The following is a 20,327-nucleotide window of genomic DNA, read 5'->3' on the forward strand; positions in this document are numbered from 1 at the left end:
TTATATTTAAATTTTTGAGCAACTTGAAAATGGTACTCAGCGAGTGCCCACAGCGGTGCAACGCAATAACAGCTATTCGGTTTTCTTTCAATGTCCACTCTATCGTGAAAAAATACGGAAAGTGATTGTTTTTTGTTTAAAAACAATTTTCAAACGTTCAAAAATAGAATGCATTTTTTTTGTATAAAATCATCTTCGAAATTTAAAAATAAGGTGCCAGTGACAAAACTTTGGGACCAACTAAGTAGAAGTTGTTAAGTAAAGTAAAAAAGGGACCAAATTATAAAACATAGAAAATTCAATGCAGTGAATACTGCAGTGATTAAATAAATTGACCTAACGGTATATATATTCTAGAAAATAATTGTGTTAATAATTACTGTAGCTAAAGCTATGCCTAGCGCAAAACGATTAAATGTAGATAATCTCTGAAAAGCATTGTCACGCTTTTCATGATCACAACCAGAGCGAGACGATGGTATCGCTGGTCGTGCCAAATGCATTAGGTACTTCATGTCACGTTTTGAAGTAAAAAGCTTTCTGTAGGACATTGATTAAATGGTTTGGCCTAGCTAGCCATACAAAATCCTTTTGAACAGCTATGTTGTTATTTCTTAGCAGAGGATCTGCGGCCTGCGTTTCTCAATGGGATATTTGGTAGTATAAAAACAGTAGTTATTAGGAATCTGAATAAAATATGGCTTTAAAAAGGGAAAACAACTTGTAAATAATTTATAATTATAAATATTGATTGTTTTACGTCAGTCACTTGACAAAACAGTTTAGTCGAATTGACGATGGCGTACCAAGTGACAAATATAACAAACTAGGAGTTTAATTTCGTCGGAGACTGTTTTTAATAGAAACATAATATGTTTGTTTGTTTTAAGACTGATAATTATAAATTTACACATAAAAAGCTTGATGTTTGTTTATTTGTGGTACGTCATCGGGACTGGTGAGACGCCATTAGCCTAGAGAAGCGTTTTGGCGGGTTCTTGAAATTTTAAATACTAATCTGAATTGTTGCTTTTTAATGTTGTCAAATAGCCCAGGGACAACTATTTATGTTGATCGGTTTATTTTTAATCATGATTTCCTTAGTGGTCTCCAAGTTTATTGACGTCATAGGTAATCTTATTTGTTACCATTTCAATGTAGTCTCATCACGTCGACAAAGTGACAATTGTGTGTAGTGAATTATACAACATATACTCTCCATATTATACACATTATTTTACTTCAAAAACATACATCATTTTTACTCAATTAATTTATTTATTACTAATAATAATGAATTTATTTACTGCCAAAAATAGGTAACATAACAAACACCAGGCATCCCAGGCTCCTAATGTCATGAGAACTGTATTTCAGGAGCTAGTGACTTCCCAGTTACATGTAGCAATATCGAAATCATTACAATAATTTAAATTAATATAAAATTAAATATGGAACCAAATTAAATTATATTAAGGTAAGTTAATATAAGACTGCAATATTTTATTTTACTTATTTTGTATACTTAAGTAGATTGTTCACGTCATCATAGTTAAATGCCGAACTGGTTGTTACAAAACAGTTAAGTCTCCTCATTCCCTATAAACGCTAGCCTGTTAAAGTGGGTTATCAGAACCTAGTTAAGATAACGATAATAAATTGTTAGGAATGTGAGTTATCAAGTGATCAACATTCAGCGATTCATTACGTCAACGAAACGTGATCGTTTGCTTCCGAGTTCCGCAAAGAACAATTCAAGAGATGGAGCATATTATTTTTATTAGCATGATAAAGAACGTGTCAGTAAATAGTTTAATTCACAGTATTTTTATGGCTCGGCAAATTATCAAGTCACTTTGAAGCAAGTGCTATGCCATGATGCTATAATAGTCCATGGATAGTTACTAAGTGTGCATGCATTTGCGTGTTCATGGACGTAAAAAATCATAAATTATTTTCACAATTTTTGTTCATAATTCAAGAATCGAAACGTGGGCGCGCGGTTGTCGCATGATATGCTTTTAAAAATCCTTGACACCCACAATACATATGCAACAGTACATTAATCGTAGTGATTATTTTTTGTAAATCTTTTTCAAGTTCATTTTTTGCCGGTAGTTAAATAAATGAAATTGAACTTATATCGTACTTTTACAAGATAATTATAAAATCTAAACAAAGATTTTCTATTGCTGATTTATTTCTTAATTTGTATTTTTAAACGTAATACAAAAAATAAGTTGAAATATTGCACCTTCGAACCTGTAGCAAATCCCAGACACATCTTGTGAACTTGCGCATGAGTTGCAATTTGCAATCCTTTGTGAATGGAAAATAATGCTGCAAGGTATCGAGATACCTATTGTATTACATTCAATAATAGGTGATATTATTTATACTGGTGACCTAAATATAAAACACAGTTATTTAATATTGTATTAAGAACTACCTTAGTGGCATTGATTTACAATATTTGTACCTAGATTCATCTTGTTAGGTATACCAATCTCTCAAAACATTACTATTAGAACCGCATACTTATTGCGGCTTTTTAAATCGAAATTATTACAATTTAGGGACGTGCATATAATCCCAAATCTGAATATAAAAAAAAACCGCAATAAAAATTTGGCATTTCCCAAAAGACTCGACATTTCATACATATGAACTCTAACAAGGCACGATGCCTTTTCAGGCAAAAGTCATGAACCTTTAATTGACATAAATATTTCACTCAGACATGGCACGCCTTCGCACGATTGATATTCGAATGTGGTGTTATTGGCTTTATTATAGAGTTAATATGGTAAAGTTAGATGATATAAAAATAACTCATTGTTTAAATATAGATCTATAGGCTAAAGAGATCATCTCAAAAAGTGGTAAAATTACAATTAGTATCCTATATAAAATTAAGTATTTATTATTATTACTTTATTTTTATGAGTATAGAACGTAAGCCATTGTTTTTATATGAATTTTATCTAACCTTTCGTAAGTGAGTCAGACCGTATACCCCATTATTGAAAAAAGGCATCAAGAACCTGACTAGTCATAGGTCTAGGTTTATTTAGTTTCTTTAAGTACCTACATATACATTTTTAAGTACTTAGCTATATTTGGTACTCTACAAAACGTCGCGTACACCAATAGCCACCTTTCCGATAATTGTTTCTTTGATTATCAAATTGAATTGATATACGCCACGTTTCTTAAGTTCTAGACATCGTCTCGGAAGTACACGTTTAAATAAAATAACAGAGATGTTCTCGAGATTTCAACCAAATAATTACTTTATAAAGGCGTATACAAAATTACGAACATACCGTTGAGCGCTACGTAGGTTTTTCTACCTTTTGCAAATATTAGTGAGAGAAAATATCACACAGAAATGATTCATTAAACAACTTAATACTTAGTCTACGACTGATAAGGAATTTAATCATCCAACTTAAATTAGTGATATCCGGAATATCACATGATTCATAATAAAGGAGTAATTATATTTTTTTTAAATTTATCATATAGACATTTACTTAAAAAAATCTTTGTTACATACATTACATAACAAATCGATAGCGACAACCATTCGTTATCGTTAATATTGTTAAGCAAATCTAATATGAACTAGTTCTAAATTTAAAAGACTGGAGCATAGAGAGCTATACATGTTCAATTGTTATTATTTTGGGCTTATTTAAAATGTCTTACATACTATTGTTAGGCATGGGTACTGGAAAATTATTTATTTCAATTGTTAAAGGCATAGAGAGACTGGAATTTTGGACTTCGAAAATGCCGAAATTTGATAAACTAACGTACTTATAGAATAGTGATTTTTGCTACAAGTAAATAGCATTTTGAGCATTGTATTACATGTCGTTAAATACATATAGATGGTATCTTCACGCATGCGGGTTCAGCAACATGATAGGCAGATAGGTAATCACAGCCAACAGGATACGATCCCTCGCTTCCGCTTGCAAATTGCTTGTTTTAGGCCACACTATCGTGCTCGTAAACCTTCCCGTCTAGTAAATAAATCTTCAGAGCGTATAGATGCAAGCTCTTAACAATATATGAAAAATGATCCAACAATAAGTACACGGGGGTTAATATTTTGGTTTTTATTCGGTAAATCACATTACATTTGGAAATTGATACTATCATTAAGATTAAATTTTGTTAAGATCACCACTGGGGTCAAAAATTAAAAAATATTTTCCTTTAGGAAGAGTGAAAGAAGATTCCAAAATTAAAATAACATTATCGCAATATGATCCTGCTAAATAGCCGAATTCGTAAGATGCCAGGAAGTCGATAAATTTCAATGAAACGTACTATCGAAGTATTTGTCTTTTAACACGAATAAATAATAAATCAATTGCCGAACTTATAAGAATAACATTCCTATTCAGGCAATAACAGAAAAAGCAAACGGTATCTATAAAGTAGTTTCCTCTGATAAGAAACGGGTTGATTTCACTTTTACAATGTGATTCACATATACCGTGAGTCACAGATCAGCCGTGACCATTTGCATCTGCCATTCTATAAACTAAGGCAGTGCAGTTTTCAAAGCATCACGAACGTGTTCTTATTAACTTACACGAATTACGTAATCAATCGACGGAATTATTTAGAACAAATTAAAAAACACTACTAAATTTCTAGAATCTTTACGTGTAGTAAATATATTGTATGATATACAGTCCTTTAGTCCTCTTTATGGGTGGAAGTCCATTCCAATAAGCTAGATTTATAGTCAACAATTAACAAAAATCTTCAGAAATATTTTGATTCTTTATAGCGCAGTACTACTGAGCGGCTAAAAAACATGTTTTTATGAACTGAAATCTATTGAAAAAGGCACTCAGAGCTAGACATAATACGTATAAGAGATGAGCCCAGGCGCATATACCATCCATACTCGCCATGAAAGAAGATTGACCATTCAGATCGTAGACCACACAACAGATGGAGAAAAAACATGATTAAACATGGCGATACCATAATCATCAGCCACGTTCGTCGTTCGCAAAACACAAAGACGTCTTAACATAAGCAAACTACAACTAGAATCTACTAATTGCCACTACCTCTAAATGGTTGCAATAATTGGAGACGATTCAGTGGCGCTGTAGTAGCTAGCTGTGTACCAAGGTTACGTTACCTAGGAGGTTACTCAACCGTTTACAGTTAACGAAACGTTACTTGGATTGGAGATAAGAGGTCATTCACGTTCATAGGTAATGTATTACCTAGAGAAAAGAAATCATATTATTAAATAGCTTAGGAATGTAAGTCGATTAGCATGCAACTAACAAGATTATCAAGATAAGAGGACTAATGAATGTAACTTTTAGAAGAAGAACAAGGAATTAGTTTTTTGTGTTAAGTATATGCAAAATTAGACAACATGCTTGTCCTAATATGAGGGAGGTTATCAAAAATGTCCTCGGTATTTACGATACGTAGTTGTATTTTATTTTTATTATGTACACGTATATGTACTACGCCCCCGCGACTACATTTCGACTTTTATAAGATTTTTACTTAGCCTACCTCTTTAGTAGCTACATACAACCATTTAGCTATGCAACCCCATAAAGACTGTTCTCTATTCCAGAATAAAAAACTTAATCATAAATAACACCAATTTTTTATTATTTTTTAATATTTAAAAACCTTTTACAGTACAAGGAATAAATATCATCGTCAAATGTCGTCGTGGTTAGAGTTCTAAATTTCCCAAGATATTTTGCGATTCATTTTTATTTATAATATATATATATATATATATTTTATGTATTGTTAAAATAGATATAACATTTTCGATCAATTGAGCGCGTTTCTCACACAAAGGTATTCGAGTTATCTTTGTTTGCAGAACTTGACACAATTTTGATACGAAGGGTCCTAATTAAACATAGATGTTATCACAATCAACAATTTTTATATCGTCGTTATTTTATAAACTCTTCTATAAAATATCCCTACAAACAAATCAAGTTGTTTTATAACGCGATAAAAAAAACCTGTAAGTAACATAAAACATGGCCTACACTATTCCAGACTTCCTAAAAATCCCTGTTTTTTTTTTGTTGGAAAATCACAAAACAAAATATAAATTTATTAATAAAAACATTAATCTGCCCCGAAAAGATACGACTGTAACCGGCGCGCACTAAATAAAACAAAAATTCCGCTTAAGTTAAAATAGTTACTCACGATGAGAAAGAACGAAATGACTTTCACAAATAAAAATACACAAGTTTGCCTTTGCAAACCTAAAAACCCTTTGGACGGAGACATCCTTTCATTGCCACAATTTTTTAATGTAAATAACCCTTTCTAACCATCAAAAAACCTCTTCTAAGAAATATAAGGTTTCCTTTCATTTGATGGCCTTAACAGTGAGGGTGAATTAATGATATGGTCTATACCGTATCTCTAACAAGTTGTCGGCATTGTCATATTTTTTGTACGTTCACTTTTACGCAGGGGTGCATCGTTTAAAAAAGTCAAAACCTGTGACTGACGGTAACAGTGAAAGTTTACGTTTTTTAATGTATCCTCAAAAGTAGGTTAATCAATATTTTCTCCCGCTACTTTATTGATTGATAATTTATTTATAAGTTAATAATGATAATAAATAATAAATCCCGTTTAATTCTGTACAACTGAGTTCTTACTATCGTAATTTGCTTCAGTACTATTAATCAGACGAGGAAAGGCCTCCTTCAGCTTTGTCTAGAGCTCTCTACACATGGCTTTTTTCCACATTCGCTTACTGCTAAAGCTTCTATCCACTGTTTTCTAAGGCACATTCTTCTTCTTGTTCCTCTTGGTCCTCTCCATCTAATTTAGTCCTTAAATTCCTTCTTTAATATGTGCATCTTGCTAAACGCCTCAAACCACGTAAACGTTTACGGCAGGTAACTAAATAGTACTTTAGTTCTTTACTCCTGATGGTGTAAGGTGTTCTAATGCCATATACACCGGACATTTGTACTACACTGATTGAATTAGTTCCAGGGTCGAATGTCAGATCGCTTTGAACATCTGCCGTTTTTCCTAATCGGGGTCACAGAGTCCTCAACTGCACTTAACTAATAACCCAATTATGGACTCATAAATCAACCGAAATCAGTGCAGCATTTTTAATTATAATTAATTTTTCCAGTTCATCTAGTTCTAGAAGCAGATTACGAATTTAAGGTTTAAGTAACTTATCCTATGTATCTTAAATCAACATGAAACTCATCAGTTACGCGTTTGGGTCAAGAAACTAAAAATATAATAGTATAATGTGACTTAAAATATAAATGTATATATTGAATTTATATTTATAAATTTGGCGGAAACATCTTCATTACGTAGTGATGTACAATGAAAATGAATCTTCTATGTAAATAGAAGCGAAACATATCTATACGTTTATATACATAGTAAATAAATCGATACACAGGTGAATCTGATATCGTTATCAACAAGTATTATTATCATTTCATTTTTATCAGGTTCTTTATCGATTTAAGGGTACATACAATGCTTACTTCGTCTTTTTATAGTTTTACTCACTACGATTATAAATTACCCTATTGTAACTCGGCCTCGTGAGAGTAACCAAATAAATGGACGTCATTGTCTTGTTTTAGTAAGCTTTTAATACTTTTTAAGTAGCAAAAATAATAAAATCTATAATTTCAAATCTAAATATTTTTTTATTACGTATTTCAAATAAGTAACACATTATCTTACTGGATTCTACGAATCGATTAAACTAAATAGCGTAATTTTAATTATTTTAATCATTTTTAATTATTTATTTCAATTTCTTTTAGAGATTAAAGATGTTTCGTTGTACATACGGTATGTTTGCTTTTAATGGATTAACTTAATATTACTTAATTTGTTATTAAACACAAAAATATCACTAATATCGTAAATGAAATATGTAGTACTAATTTAAGTGTCCTTTTGTCTGTCTCTATACATACCGATGCGAATTCAAGGCAGGTCGCTTATGTTTTACAAACTATACAACCTACTGAGAATATCAGGGAGAGAAACGTGTTTAGCATTTAATTACCAAGTAGCTACACGGCATTGGGATAATTATGAGTAAGCTAAAGAGTTACGAATTTAATCACATCTTTTGTTAGTATGCTATTAAGTATATTCCGAAATTTATTTTCGACGCATCTACTAAAAATCACATCGATCTCTATATTATATATTATCTCATCTCAAGATTGAGAGATATGAGTAGTTTGTGGCGATAAACAGTAAGTGAACAGTTCGAACTTTATCCGTAACATGTCTCATAGTTATTATGGGCTTAATACCATTTGGAAAGTATTTACATATTTTCAACATACCAATGCTCGGAGTTTCCCTCGGACAGTAATTCCAATCATCGGCGCAAATTTGACTTCTACACCTGGGTCAATCACTAATTCTGCTCCTCTTTCGATCAGCAGGTCATCGCGCAACATGTACGGACTGCTTTCCACCTTCCAAATAGTACTTCCACCGGTTAAAATACCACCCGGTAGCTCAGTAAGACCTAAAGTCTTATTTAATAAATAAGGATCTATTTCTTCCCTCTCCCTTTCTTGTCCAGCACAAGAGCACACAAACAACAATAATAACACCGTCCTCCACTTATATTTCGTATCACTGAACTGGCTGTGTTTCTTTTGAACCCCCATGTCTTTGGAACACTCCATTTTAACTAAATAACATTCATTTCACTTTGCGTGTATCCAGTACAACTAGCTGAACACTGAACCTATTCTTATAGGAACACATTCTAATACACCGTTTTACAACCCAAAGTTTTTACTTTATAAAGCGAATGTAATGATCTTTTGCACTAGTATAATCATTACTACAAAACAAAGGCGGGGTCAATACGAAAGTAAAACAAGCGAAATTACGCGCCTCCGTGAGTCGCGACCGTTAAACAAAGCGGTTTGGCCGGTTTTGTACGTGAACTCGGGTACGCTGTATGGCAGCCTGTACGACGCATTTTCCCTCCCTCCTCAATCCTCTCTTCAATTCAATTCTCAAATCCTCGTTCGGCATTCCTCTGTATGTCCTCACCTGTCGTTAATCGTAATTTGGAAAGCCTCCTTTTGTGTTACCAGGTTTTTCTTAATTTTCCAAAATTGTAGGAAAATAATATTTGTGATTGCTATGTCACGATCATAACGTTCGGTCGTAGGGTACGATAGTGGCAGGTTATGCCTGTTCCAATTTTTTTTTTACTTTTACGATGTAATATTATGGAAATAATAGTTTATGTGACCTTAACAATTGTCACGTGACTTTCCATACAACAAAGACTGACGTTTTTATCTAAAAATCTTAATTTAAATTCTCTCTTAAATTCGCAAATTAATTTCTCCTTTGACACTTATTAGTTACTTCTTTGTACTTGAATTAAAAAAAATAATTTTAATTGAAGAAAATCGTGGTTTCTTTATGACTTGTGGATACTACAATTTCGCCAGCAATATTACTACATATGTACAGAGATAGTTAGCCTCAAAAGATCCAGAATTCTACTAGAAATATAAATGGTTAAAAAATTGAAGCATAAAATGTCATCTGTGCAGTGCACGCAAATGTTAAAATAACCGTCTATCGTAGGAATTATAGAAATCTACAGAGAGAATCTTAAAATATCTTTATAAATCTTTTTTAACCTTATTACTATAATATTAGTCCCGACTAATATGTTTATATTATTATTATGAGGGAGCTATTTGCCAGCTAAACGTTGTAGCATGAAAGACAGATATATATTGTTTTCAGGGAGACCATTTTAATCTGGATATTATACTGGATAACGTCTAAGACTAAGAACTACTACAGCACATATTTTATTTGCACAAATGGTCTTGGCTTAGGGCCTAGGGATGGTTGATATTAGAAAAATATCAATAGTGTGATAATCGAAAGCCTTACATCAATGTTCTATATTTATCGAAATCTGAACAATATGCTTTTGCATTAATAATTCACAAAGAAATAAAATACAGTGAAAAGGTTTGAAATTTATTAAACAGATTAAATTATTACAAAATCCAATATTTTTTATCAACTGACCGAAGGAACGTAATTTTGATAAAAAGAACCTTATATTCTATTTCTTTGTTGATAGAGTAGAGAGGAAGTGTGAGGAAGAAAGAGCGAGTGAGAATGAACGAAGTGAACGATCGGTGCGCAGTGAATGAACACGCTTAATAAACCTGGTTTGTGGAAGTGATCATAGAAGACATAATTTGTTTCGTAAGTTGCATTGGAGGCCGTGAGTTCGATCGAACATCGATGATCGATTAATTCAGTCATTTGATATTTTTCATATTGCAACATCGATCTAAAAACATTCATGTTTTTGCTCTCAGTATCCTAAGTCCTAATCCTCAATATCCATCAATTGTGGTCTTATATCTGTTGAGTTTATAATAAAAAGAATAATCTCTTAATCTGTGTAAACACTGACAATGCGAATTTATGCGGCCAAAAATCTGCACTCAATCTTTTCATCATTTTATTTAAGAATTACATATTTTCAATATTTAATGGATTGCCTGCAATTAGACACAACTTGTTTTAATCTCAATATTTAAAGGAAATCTAAAGTCTGTCAAGTATAACAAAGCGTTCTGGTGATAGCTCCTTGAAAATACATACATTACACACTAAACCATGCTACCATTTACTACACGGCAACTTGATGGATTGTACTAATTGAAGTTATAGCACGCAGTGCGTCCTATGTTATAAAACACCGAAAACAGCGTATTAGTGAAGTAGCTTCGTTAAGCTTCGTTGCTATTATATTAGTCATATGTATATGTTATCTGTGGGTAACAGTGACTATTTAATATTTGTCTCTGGTTGCATTTGCTCTGACGTATATTTTTGACATTTGTGAACGATATCTTTGTGAATGATTCGAATAATCATACTTCATTGCAAAGGACTAATCGTTCTTTCCTTAACCATTCGGTCCTAAGGCATCGACGTATTGATCCATCTAAAATTTTAATGTTTTGTAGAAATAAGTAACTGTTACTTATTTATAAATTAATAAAAAGACTTATTTAAGTCTCCTTTTAACTCTTTCATATTAATCAGGTGAGTACTTTAATATTTTAAGGTTAATTTAACAGTTATTTGGCTGGTTGGCGTGGCATCGTTATTCGACGACATCTTGTTTTGTTCAATTCATTGTATTATTGTACCAAGCTTTGATAGAATCTAATTTCTATTTACTATTTTAGATTAATTCACGATGAGCTCGGGAGGAACTCGTGTGTACGTGGGTGGTCTAGTGGAAGGAATCAAGAAGGAAGATTTGGAGCGGGAATTCGATAAATATGGCAAATTGAACTCTGTCTGGGTCGCACTTAACCCCCCAGGTTTTGCATTCATAGAATTTGAAAACATGCAGGAGGCAGAAGATGCGTGTAGCGCGATGAATGGTTTCGAAATGTTAGGCGCGACTTTAAAAGTAGAGTTATCAAGAAAGCGTGATGGGCCACGCCGAGGTTTCCGCGGTGGTGGCGGCGGCGGCGGTGGTGGCCGTGGGAACTTCGGCGGACGGGGTGGGCGCTCTTTCGGTGGGAACGGAGGTGGTAGCAGACCCTATAACAACAGCTATGGAGGCGGCGGCGGCGGTGGTGGTGGTGGCCGCTCTTTCAACCGCAATGGCTATGGCTCAGGCAACAGGGACAATGGAAGATCTAGGTCGCCACTGGGCCGATTTTAATTTAATCATAGTTTTAGTTAGGTTTAATGTTAATCGTAATCTGAAGCCTTCCGCATGTTAAAACATCAATATTCATTTAAAACTGGGGGTTTAATGCTAGGAAGAGTTTTGTCGATGTCTTAGGACTTAGAGGTAATTAATTTCATATACTACTTAGATTTAAGTTTAATGTTAGTTTAATGCACCTAATTTATAAGGCATACATTTTACTATAATTAATATTGAGGTTAATCATTTTCTGGATGTTTTCTATAACATTTATCAATCATTGCTAAAGCTAGTTTAAACACAAACAATGGTATACTGGTTTATTATGAATCCTTTTATTAAAATGCATTGGATGATATAAATGCATTTAGACAAAGATAAAATTCTGATTTTTCTAAATCCAGTTGAAAATTATCTAATGAAACATGATGCATCTTAAAAAATTATGCCTTTAAAGTTAAGGATATTTCAAACTTATGTATTCTCTAATATTCATACTCTTAATGTTAGATAAGTAATGATTACCTTAGTTTTTGAGTTGTATTTAGTACTTAGTTCTTAATAATCATGCAATTGCATGGGAATGTATTTCACTGCTTGAATGTAAACTATTGTCAAATCCATGTTATACAATTAAATACCATCTTTTTTCTAAATATGTATATTTTCTTAACATGTAATTTGAAGCTAAATCTAAATTTAGAGAACAGATAACTATAATAATAGGAATTTGTTTGGTTTCAGATTAATTTATCTTTAATTACTTATAGTCATCGTAACAAAATAAGGAAGAACAACCTTCAGTGTATTTTTAACATTGTACCGGAGCACTACAGACTAAGTTTCTTTTATGTATAATAATAAAACAAGATTCCAATTTAGTATTTTTATTTTATTAATTAGGATGGACTGCTCAAACAAGCCATGAGCAATTCCATTTTGTTAAGGAAGTTTTTTCCCTCCATTTTTTCTAGTTTCACTTCTTTGAAAGCTCCTCCGAGATTCTCCCATTTCTTGTCTTGTACTAATTCACTTACATAAAAATCTTTCTTGGGTGATTGAGCTATAAATACTTGAATTCCAACAGAAGGTTCACACCTAATTGCTATCATTCGGTCACCTGTGAACAATATTTACGTAATTGTAATGCAAAATTTTGAGGTTATGCTGAACCCACATTGTGCCTTAGAGCACATTGACCCTAATAAGGAAAATGTTAATACATATAATGAGTTGATATATTGTCATATTCTTTAAAACATTTATTTACATTTAGACCTAAAACACCTGTTATTTTCATAAGAATAAGGAACTACAAAGAAAGTATTTGTAACATTGGTTTAGGTTATTCGACAAAGAAATTAGGTATTTTTACCTCCACCTGTTTAATTTCTTTATGTAACTTAACCAGCACAGTGAAATTGAACTTATATATTTGTAATATAGTGCAAATATTGTTCAAATCCGATTAGCTGAGTATAATATTAGTAGGTAACATACCATTTGGGGACGCTAATAGGCATGAAGATGCATTGCCAAGTGGCTCCACAGGCCCAGATCCCAGATGTGAACTGCTGGCCAACAACTGCCAGCCCATACACCGGCCTACTGCTTGAACACCTGTCATCTGATGCTGGTAGACCTAGGAATAAAACATCCTTACATAATTTTAAGGAAAAAAAGTGGTAAGCAGATAAAGTTAATATTGTGTACTACCAGTACAAGACTAAGAGAATTAAAATTGTTGGAGTCCTGTCAAAAAGGTCTCAATAAAATTGACTAGACAAGATGAAAATATGAATTATTCATGGAAATAAGTGTATTCATTGTCTACTAAGTTAGTCTAATTCATTGTTTTATAGATTCAAAATAATAAAAAAGGTTTTCCCAATTTTCTTAAAATTCAACATATACAACTGTTATTTTAGGCAGTTTTTTTAAATATATTTGGGTGTACCAATGTTCATGATACCACTTGAAATGTCCATATTGTTTATAGAATACATATTGTGCTCATACTGTATGTAACTATACCTGACAATACATAAGATCTCTAAGCTCTTGCAACTCGTATGATAGATGCCTCAACTTCCCATCCCGGCAAATACATTTTAGCGTTTTCTCACCGACAACCACCACCAATGAAGTTCGACATACGGCGTCGTAGCTGAAATAAGCTAATTTATTAATAACACGTTATTTTTAAATTAATGAGATCAAAGCTGGCTTATCATAAATCTTTGGAATGATACACCCACGCGAAATTAATTCTTCGTTCAAATATTTCTGAACCCCTAACCCCTCATTGATGTAGGAATTTATTTGCCAGCCATTCTTTTCACAGATAAACTACAGCAGCAGGTTATATAGTAGTTAGTAATTTTGTTGGATATAGTAACCTAACATCAGGCCTCTTGTTCAGTATTAACAGAACTTGTTATTATTTTTAAACATTCTATAAAGCACAATCAGATACATGATTTTAACCAAAATAATTGCGCTTTAAAACTGTAATTTTAGTTAGTTTATAATATTTACCCGTTAGCAATAATGTTGATTTTAACACATGACTGTGTAGGACTGTTCAATGCATTCCAGTGGGATACTATAAGTGGATCTTTCACCTGCAGACAAAAGAGAATAGTTTTGTTTAAATAGTGCTTGTTGATTTGGAATCACAGTGCAAAAATACTTTTTTAGTTTTTGTGCTTTATTTATATTACATAAACTCATAAAGGATATAATATATGAACTGATTAAGAAGCAATTCAAACTAAAGAATACTTAGTGTAAAACCGAAATGTCTTTCTCCACCAACTTGATATTCAAGTTCCTACACTATTTTACCTCCTTAGCAATTGTATCCAGGACATATTCGCTGCGCCGACGCATAAAGAAATGCTGGGCTTGTTGGATTATTTGTTCCAATAAAGACTGCTCTTTTGTCATTTCCAGTAATTCGTGCCTGTCAGCCGCCATTGGACCTTGTGGAAAAAGATTATTATTAACTAAAAATACTAATTAAATGGCATTTTTATTCATAAATATTTACTAAATCCAATCGTCTCCGTAGTTCTGTTAGTAGCCGGAAGTTTCGGTTCGGTTTCCAGAAGAAATTTGTTTCTATTTTGAAGATAATAGAGCCAGTCCTATCTATATACAAAATCCTACTTATTTATGAAAAATCTACTCATTTCAAACAAAACCATGTATAATATTTAATATGGATCAAAAGGTTTAATTCCGATATTTCATTTCTTTTTCAATTTATAACATCAGAGTTTCAAAATAAGATAGTTGATAGATTTATATTATAATTTGTGTGCTAATTACTCATTTTAAACAACTACGAAAAAGTAGGTTATGACTATGAGATTTGACCATGATGATCTTCACTTATTCAACATTTTAACTCTGTAATTTAGATATTAAATGTTAAATTACCTGCAAGTGATCTTCGTTTAGACGGTCCCAGTGGTCCAGTGGCGGGATGCGGGAATGGATGATGCGTGTTCGAGTGATGTACTGTGCGTAACAATTGGTGGAGGGAATGCTCTAATACGTGATCGTGGTCTGACTTGCTGTTTGATGTACCTTCACTCTGGGGAGATTTTTATTTATAAAACAACGTAATATAAAAATTCCACTAGATACAATTATTGCTTTTTCCGGAAATTTTGCGTTCTCGGGTAATATAAGAAAGTAACGCCACAAGTTTTGGGCTTTATATTTCACTCAATTTTTTTTGTTGGTAAAGCTTTGTATGAATGATACAATTCGACTTTTGAGTCTCAACATGCCGATTCGTTCACTGTAGGAGCAAGTGTTATATAAACACATAGACAGAAAATCCCATTGGTGGGATTCGAACGCAAGACCTCAGGGTTGCTTACACTCAAGCTAGTAGTCGAAGACTTGTCACAAGAGTTGACATATAAACATGGTAACAAATTATTTAAAAAATTTAATTAAAAATTTGGTAATACCTTCACATTATCAGAGTTGCTTCCAGTATTTTGTCTATTATTATGACAAATTCTAATTAATAACTGAATTCCTGGTAAAACCTGAAAAAAAATATTTTGTATGAGACTTACATATATATACTATACTTAAAAATCAGGAATTTTACTTTTGCAAATCCAGGATTAGCAGTAGTAAAACAATATAATTCGCTTGGTATACATAGTGTTTGTTCTGTAAAACAAAAAATAAATTATTGCATAACTGTCAGTTCCCAATTATTAGCAAGTATAAAATTAATTCCACTTTGGAAGTGCCTCGGATGAGAGCAATTTTTTTAAAATTCCATTCTAGAATTACTGTTCTATATAGATTTTCTAGTTCTTTTTTCCTATAGAACCGTCAAAACTATGACCAAGTAATAATAACACTGTTTATTGCAGTTAGCAGTTCAAATCCTATCAAAAACATCTTAATAAGTAGTTTGCTGCCTGAAAGTTTATAGTAATTTATGAGAAATTCAATACAGCAGTATCCCAATTTCACTTATGTGTTGTAGTACATGAGTTTAATTACATAATATTTTAATCATAAGATAGTACCATATCACATGCTTACTGTGGCCATAATCTGATTACCCACAACCATATGGGGTATTGATGCATCCAATTGAACAGCCTCAGCAGCTAATCTTGCAAATAATTCTTTACAAAATAGAACATTTTGAGCAGCTTCTAGTTTTTGTTGCCAATGTAAATCTGCACCATCGCCTAGGAGTGTTCCTGGACAGTTTATTGCTGAGGAACTTATAGTAGCTGTTACAACATCTTCTTGCTCTAAAAATAACATAGGTATTTTAATGAATCACACAAACTGAATAAGACATGTTTAAAAGTTTTTTATATGACAATTTTGTTATTTAATAGGTCTTGTAAATAAGTTATTAAATTACAATATTGCAGTATCTTATCTCTCAAATTGAAAATCTACTCATAAAATATTAGTATGTTTTACAAATTTTAAATTTAAAAGAATAGAATAAAAGCGATTGTAACTTTAATATACATCTATATGGTCAAAACTCATTTATTTTAATTGATATAACTTTCAATTTAAAATTATAAAATATAAGATGTAAACAGGACTGAATAATGCTACTCCCACAATTTATTACAAATACACTTTTCAATCTATAACATGTTATTAGTGAGGCTGTATCTAAATAAAAATAAGAAATTTTAACCAACCTTTCTGACACCGAACTGAAATGAAGGCTACACCCTGTAACTCTGGTGGTACTGTAACACGTAATGCAGAAGGTACAGGTCCAGATGCATTTAAACTCATTGCTTGAGCTATTTGATCCTCTGGAGCTTTTGTTACCTAAAATAATGAACATACCAGTTTTTTCTATTTTAAAAATGATAATGTTATCAAGAGTAGTAGAGGGATAATAAGTAAGTTCCTATATTGATTCAGAAATGGAATATTATATTGTGGGGTTTTCTTTTATTAACCATACTATAGAATCATAATACAAATCTCAAAATCATCCATAAATTGATTGTTTAACAAACATACCTCAAATACTCCAGTCTGGCTAAATTTTGAGCCTGCTGTTCTGTAACTCAAATCTCCAACAATAGTATTAGATACTTTTTTTAATCTCCAGTTTTGTCGAACCCTTAACAAATCAATATGAAAGTCTGGCATGTTTCTTGTCATTCTCATAGTTTCGCTTGCCCTAAGGCGCTCCACCCCATTTAAAAGGACAGCACCAGCAGCTGAAAGTGCCTTTTTTCTGCCATATACCTGCACCATAGGTCGGCTTTCTGGCTGTTCTGCTTGAATTGGATCTAACACCTAAACATTTGATTAAAACTGTAGGATGACAACAGATAAATTACTAAATATTCATGTTAAATAAGAAAAGTACATTATTACTTCTTAACATTACAAGAGTTTTGGGATCCTTATTAAAGGACAAAAAAATTTGAAACAAAAATGAGACATACCATGTATCTCTTTTCCTTAGCAATACTAAGAACATCAGCCAATACTGACACTTCAGTCAAAGCATTTCGGAGCTTATTTCTTACTGAATCCCATGGCCACAAACTAGACTGATACCCTGGGTCCTTATCTTCTTCAGATTTTACATCAACACTGCTTTCCCCCTCTTTCTTTATATTACAATATTCATCATCAGTTTTAGAGAAATCTATTTTTTGAGCTAATCTAGCCAAGTTTTCTGACATAGATAGGGGCCTGTAAATTGTAATGATAATTCTTTACTAGTACTAGGGACAAATTTTAATAGACAAAAATGGAATTATTAGAAAAAATCTGACAATGTAAATTCTAAAGTACTTACGCTTGGTAAATCTCCTGACCATCGTAAGTGATTTCTTGTATTTGATTCTCAATGGGAGCCTCAATTGATATATTTACAGAATTGGCCATTGTTTTTGCAGCTACTTCTATTATTTTGTAAGCAAATAAATATTTGTAAAAGCTGCAAACCACTGTATCATAAATACACTTATTTCTAAATAATTCTAAACTTTTTATTAAATAGTTTAAAATAAAACCTTGCAATATTTGTAATTACATAGTAAATAAGCTTAGTTTACAATTAACATAGATATTAGATACCATAGCTTTGGTAACTTATAACATTGTGATTCGAGACGAGTTTTTTTTAAATATAATTTTGAAAATTTAATGCAGTGCCATCTCTGTTATGGCTAAACAATTAACAAAAGAACAACACGATGTTGTCATTTTAAAACTAAGGGGAAAGATAAAGAGTGGGAAGCGACACCTAAAATATTATCATTTTTTAGGTATGAAAATAATAAAAAAGAGGTAAATAGAAATACTAACTTAAGTAACACAGGGGTTTACGAAAAGCAGAAGTTTAATTATCTTTATTTCTCGAAATATATAAAAAAATATGAAAAAGTGACTAAAATTTTGTTAAATTCGTAATATTAAGGTGCTACGTTTATTTTAAAGTATTACTCCCGTCTGTGAATGTGTGACACACGAATTATGACTCTCGTGTGTCTCCTTCAGTAGATTTGGATGCACTGGAGTCAGATAACGCTAAATCTAAATTTTGAATTTTGCTGCAATGCGTTCTAGATTTACGGGAATCATACGATCTCATTTTCATCTTCATCAATCTGAATTAAGTATATATATATATATATATATGAGACAGGTTACGTTCATATTCTCAAAGTCAACGGTGTATCGATAATAATATTCGTAAGTTATTTGATATGAACAATCAACCAAAGGAGTAGTCTGTTTTAGTTCTCTTTAAGGACTAGTCAAATTGTCATATTTTTTATTAAAGTTTTCATACATTGAACGAACCTAGATGAAAGTCACGGTCTTGACGTAATGAGGAACTTTGAAGTTTTCTGCTTTGACTTCTGACATTTCATAGTTTTCGTTGGTACGTTACGGTTGTCGTGACTCGTCCGAGAGGCGAGATGTGGGCATTATTCGTTGTTTCTTAGCGATGCGCGAACTCTAAGAATATTTGCTAAGTATTCAAGGATAATTCGTTTTTATCTATTAAACGGTTAAGTTTGTAACGTGTAAGTTTGTGTTCCGTGCCTTTAGCTTATGTATCATTGATAAGTATCTCAGGTAGGTCGCATTGGAAGGAAGATGACTGTTTTTATCTACGAGAGTGTTGTGATTTCCGTATGAGTATATGTTATTCACAATGACTACCTATACTAGATCAGCTGGTGTCACATTAAAGCCAATTGAAGTACCTAAACCTCTGCAAGATGGAGAAAAATTCATCAAATGGGATGAGGTAAATTTATTTTAGAACTTTTGTCCACATATTGTAATGTATTTAATAAGATTGAAAATAATAAGGTTGGAATTTTTTAATATTGTGGCACTGAATAGAAAGTAGAACAGTTCTTAAGATTATTAACTATGTAAAGTTATAACTAAAGAACTAAAAGAAGTTATTCACCTTATTACAAAAACTACTATTACTACTATTTTTTAAAATAACTTTATTTGGACTATGCTGTTAACATGGTTTTAAGTTAAGTGAAAATGTTAAAGTGGTTTAATTTATTTTGTTGCCTATAATAGTGTCTCCTATTGTAATTAAGTATATCATTATTTTAGGATTCAGGCACGGGCTTACCTGTCACCGTACGAGTGGATCCAAATGGGTTCTTTCTCTATTGGACGGACCAAAATATGGAAGTTGAAATGCTGGACATTGCAACAATCCGAGATGTCCGAACTGGTGGTTATGCTAAGCTGCCTAAGGTAGGTTTAACATATTAAGCATAATGTGCCAAATTATTCAACTACAGTTTAATTAATAATACAGTTGAAAGTATATTAATTTTAAATTTTGGGGAGCTATTTCCTTTAAGATTTAGTATTTGGCAAGTTATAAAATAGTACAGTGTATAGAATAAGTTTTTATCACATTTATAATATGCATGATTATTTAAACAAACTGTTATTAGAAATCAGCTAAATGATTCATATTATTTATTAATAAATAATTTATTATATGGAATAATGTTCTGAATCA

The 20,327-nt window shown here is 32.0% G+C and overlaps 4 protein-coding genes across 8 annotated transcripts in view; 2 read left to right on the top strand and 2 right to left on the bottom strand.

Moving 5' to 3' along the window:
* The window catches only part of LOC123720589 (protein bark beetle), a 35,758-nt gene extending 26,757 nt beyond the window's left edge, over window positions 1–9,001 (bottom strand). For all 3 annotated transcript variants that reach the window (XM_045677265.1, XM_045677264.1, XM_045677266.1), the window contains exon 1: window positions 8,385–9,001. In XM_045677265.1, the coding sequence (XP_045533221.1) occupies window positions 8,385–8,735 (351 nt within the window). In that variant the 5' untranslated portion in view covers window positions 8,736–9,001. The remainder of the gene's footprint in view (window positions 1–8,384) is intronic.
* A 1,993-nt stretch (window positions 9,002–10,994) lies between these two features.
* On the top strand, window positions 10,995–12,657 carry LOC123720034 (RNA-binding protein Rsf1). Its single transcript, XM_045676464.1, has 3 exons — window positions 10,995–11,154; window positions 11,301–11,920; window positions 12,521–12,657. Exon 2 carries the CDS (start codon window positions 11,312–11,314, stop codon window positions 11,786–11,788), a length of 477 nt encoding a protein of 158 aa, XP_045532420.1. The 5' UTR covers window positions 10,995–11,154; window positions 11,301–11,311; the 3' UTR covers window positions 11,789–11,920; window positions 12,521–12,657.
* On the bottom strand, window positions 12,648–18,423 carry LOC123720033 (mediator of RNA polymerase II transcription subunit 17). 2 transcript variants are annotated; one of them, XM_045676461.1, is made up of 13 exons: window positions 18,331–18,423; window positions 18,114–18,254; window positions 17,755–18,007; window positions 17,321–17,602; window positions 16,987–17,122; window positions 16,358–16,575; window positions 15,763–15,843; window positions 15,221–15,377; window positions 14,624–14,760; window positions 14,315–14,400; window positions 13,811–13,943; window positions 13,277–13,418; window positions 12,648–12,896 (listed from the first exon to the last, which is right to left on the bottom strand). In XM_045676461.1, the coding sequence occupies exons 2-13, from the start codon at window positions 18,200–18,202 to the stop codon at window positions 12,676–12,678; spliced, it is 1,935 nt and encodes a 644-aa protein (XP_045532417.1). In that variant the 5' UTR covers window positions 18,203–18,254; window positions 18,331–18,423; the 3' UTR covers window positions 12,648–12,675. The 2 variants fall into 2 exon arrangements, with proteins under 2 accessions (XP_045532417.1, XP_045532419.1); XM_045676463.1 differs by having other exon boundaries at window positions 18,114–18,405.
* Window positions 18,424–19,214: 791 nt separating this feature from the next.
* LOC123718988 (1-phosphatidylinositol 4,5-bisphosphate phosphodiesterase classes I and II) overlaps window positions 19,215–20,327 on the top strand; it is a 70,449-nt gene continuing 69,336 nt past the window's right edge. For both annotated transcript variants that reach the window (XM_045676025.1, XM_045676033.1), the window contains exons 1-2: window positions 19,215–19,577; window positions 19,907–20,053. In XM_045676025.1, the coding sequence (XP_045531981.1) occupies window positions 19,470–19,577; window positions 19,907–20,053 (255 nt within the window). In that variant the 5' untranslated portion in view covers window positions 19,215–19,469. The remainder of the gene's footprint in view (window positions 19,578–19,906; window positions 20,054–20,327) is intronic.

The sequence above is a fragment of the Pieris brassicae genome, chromosome 2 (genome assembly GCF_905147105.1).
Source record: "Pieris brassicae chromosome 2, ilPieBrab1.1, whole genome shotgun sequence".
Taxonomy (NCBI): Eukaryota; Metazoa; Arthropoda; class Insecta; order Lepidoptera; family Pieridae; genus Pieris; species Pieris brassicae.

Bases quoted from the DNA above. Each gene is read 5' to 3' on its own strand.
- LOC123720033 (XM_045676461.1), bottom strand. From the start codon at position 18,202: ATGGCCAATTCTGTAAATATATCAATTGAGGCTCCCATTGAGAATCAA. The intron at 15,844-16,357 runs GTAAGCATGTGA...ATTTTTTTTCAG, and splicing joins GTAATCAGATTATGGCCACA to GTTTTACCAGGAATTCAGTT. The intron at 14,761-15,220 runs GTAATTTAACAT...TTTTTCCACAAG, and splicing joins TAAACGAAGATCACTTGCAG to GTCCAATGGCGGCTGACAGG.
- LOC123720034 (XM_045676464.1), top strand. From the start codon at position 11,312: ATGAGCTCGGGAGGAACTCGTGTGTACGTGGGTGGTCTAGTGGAAGGA.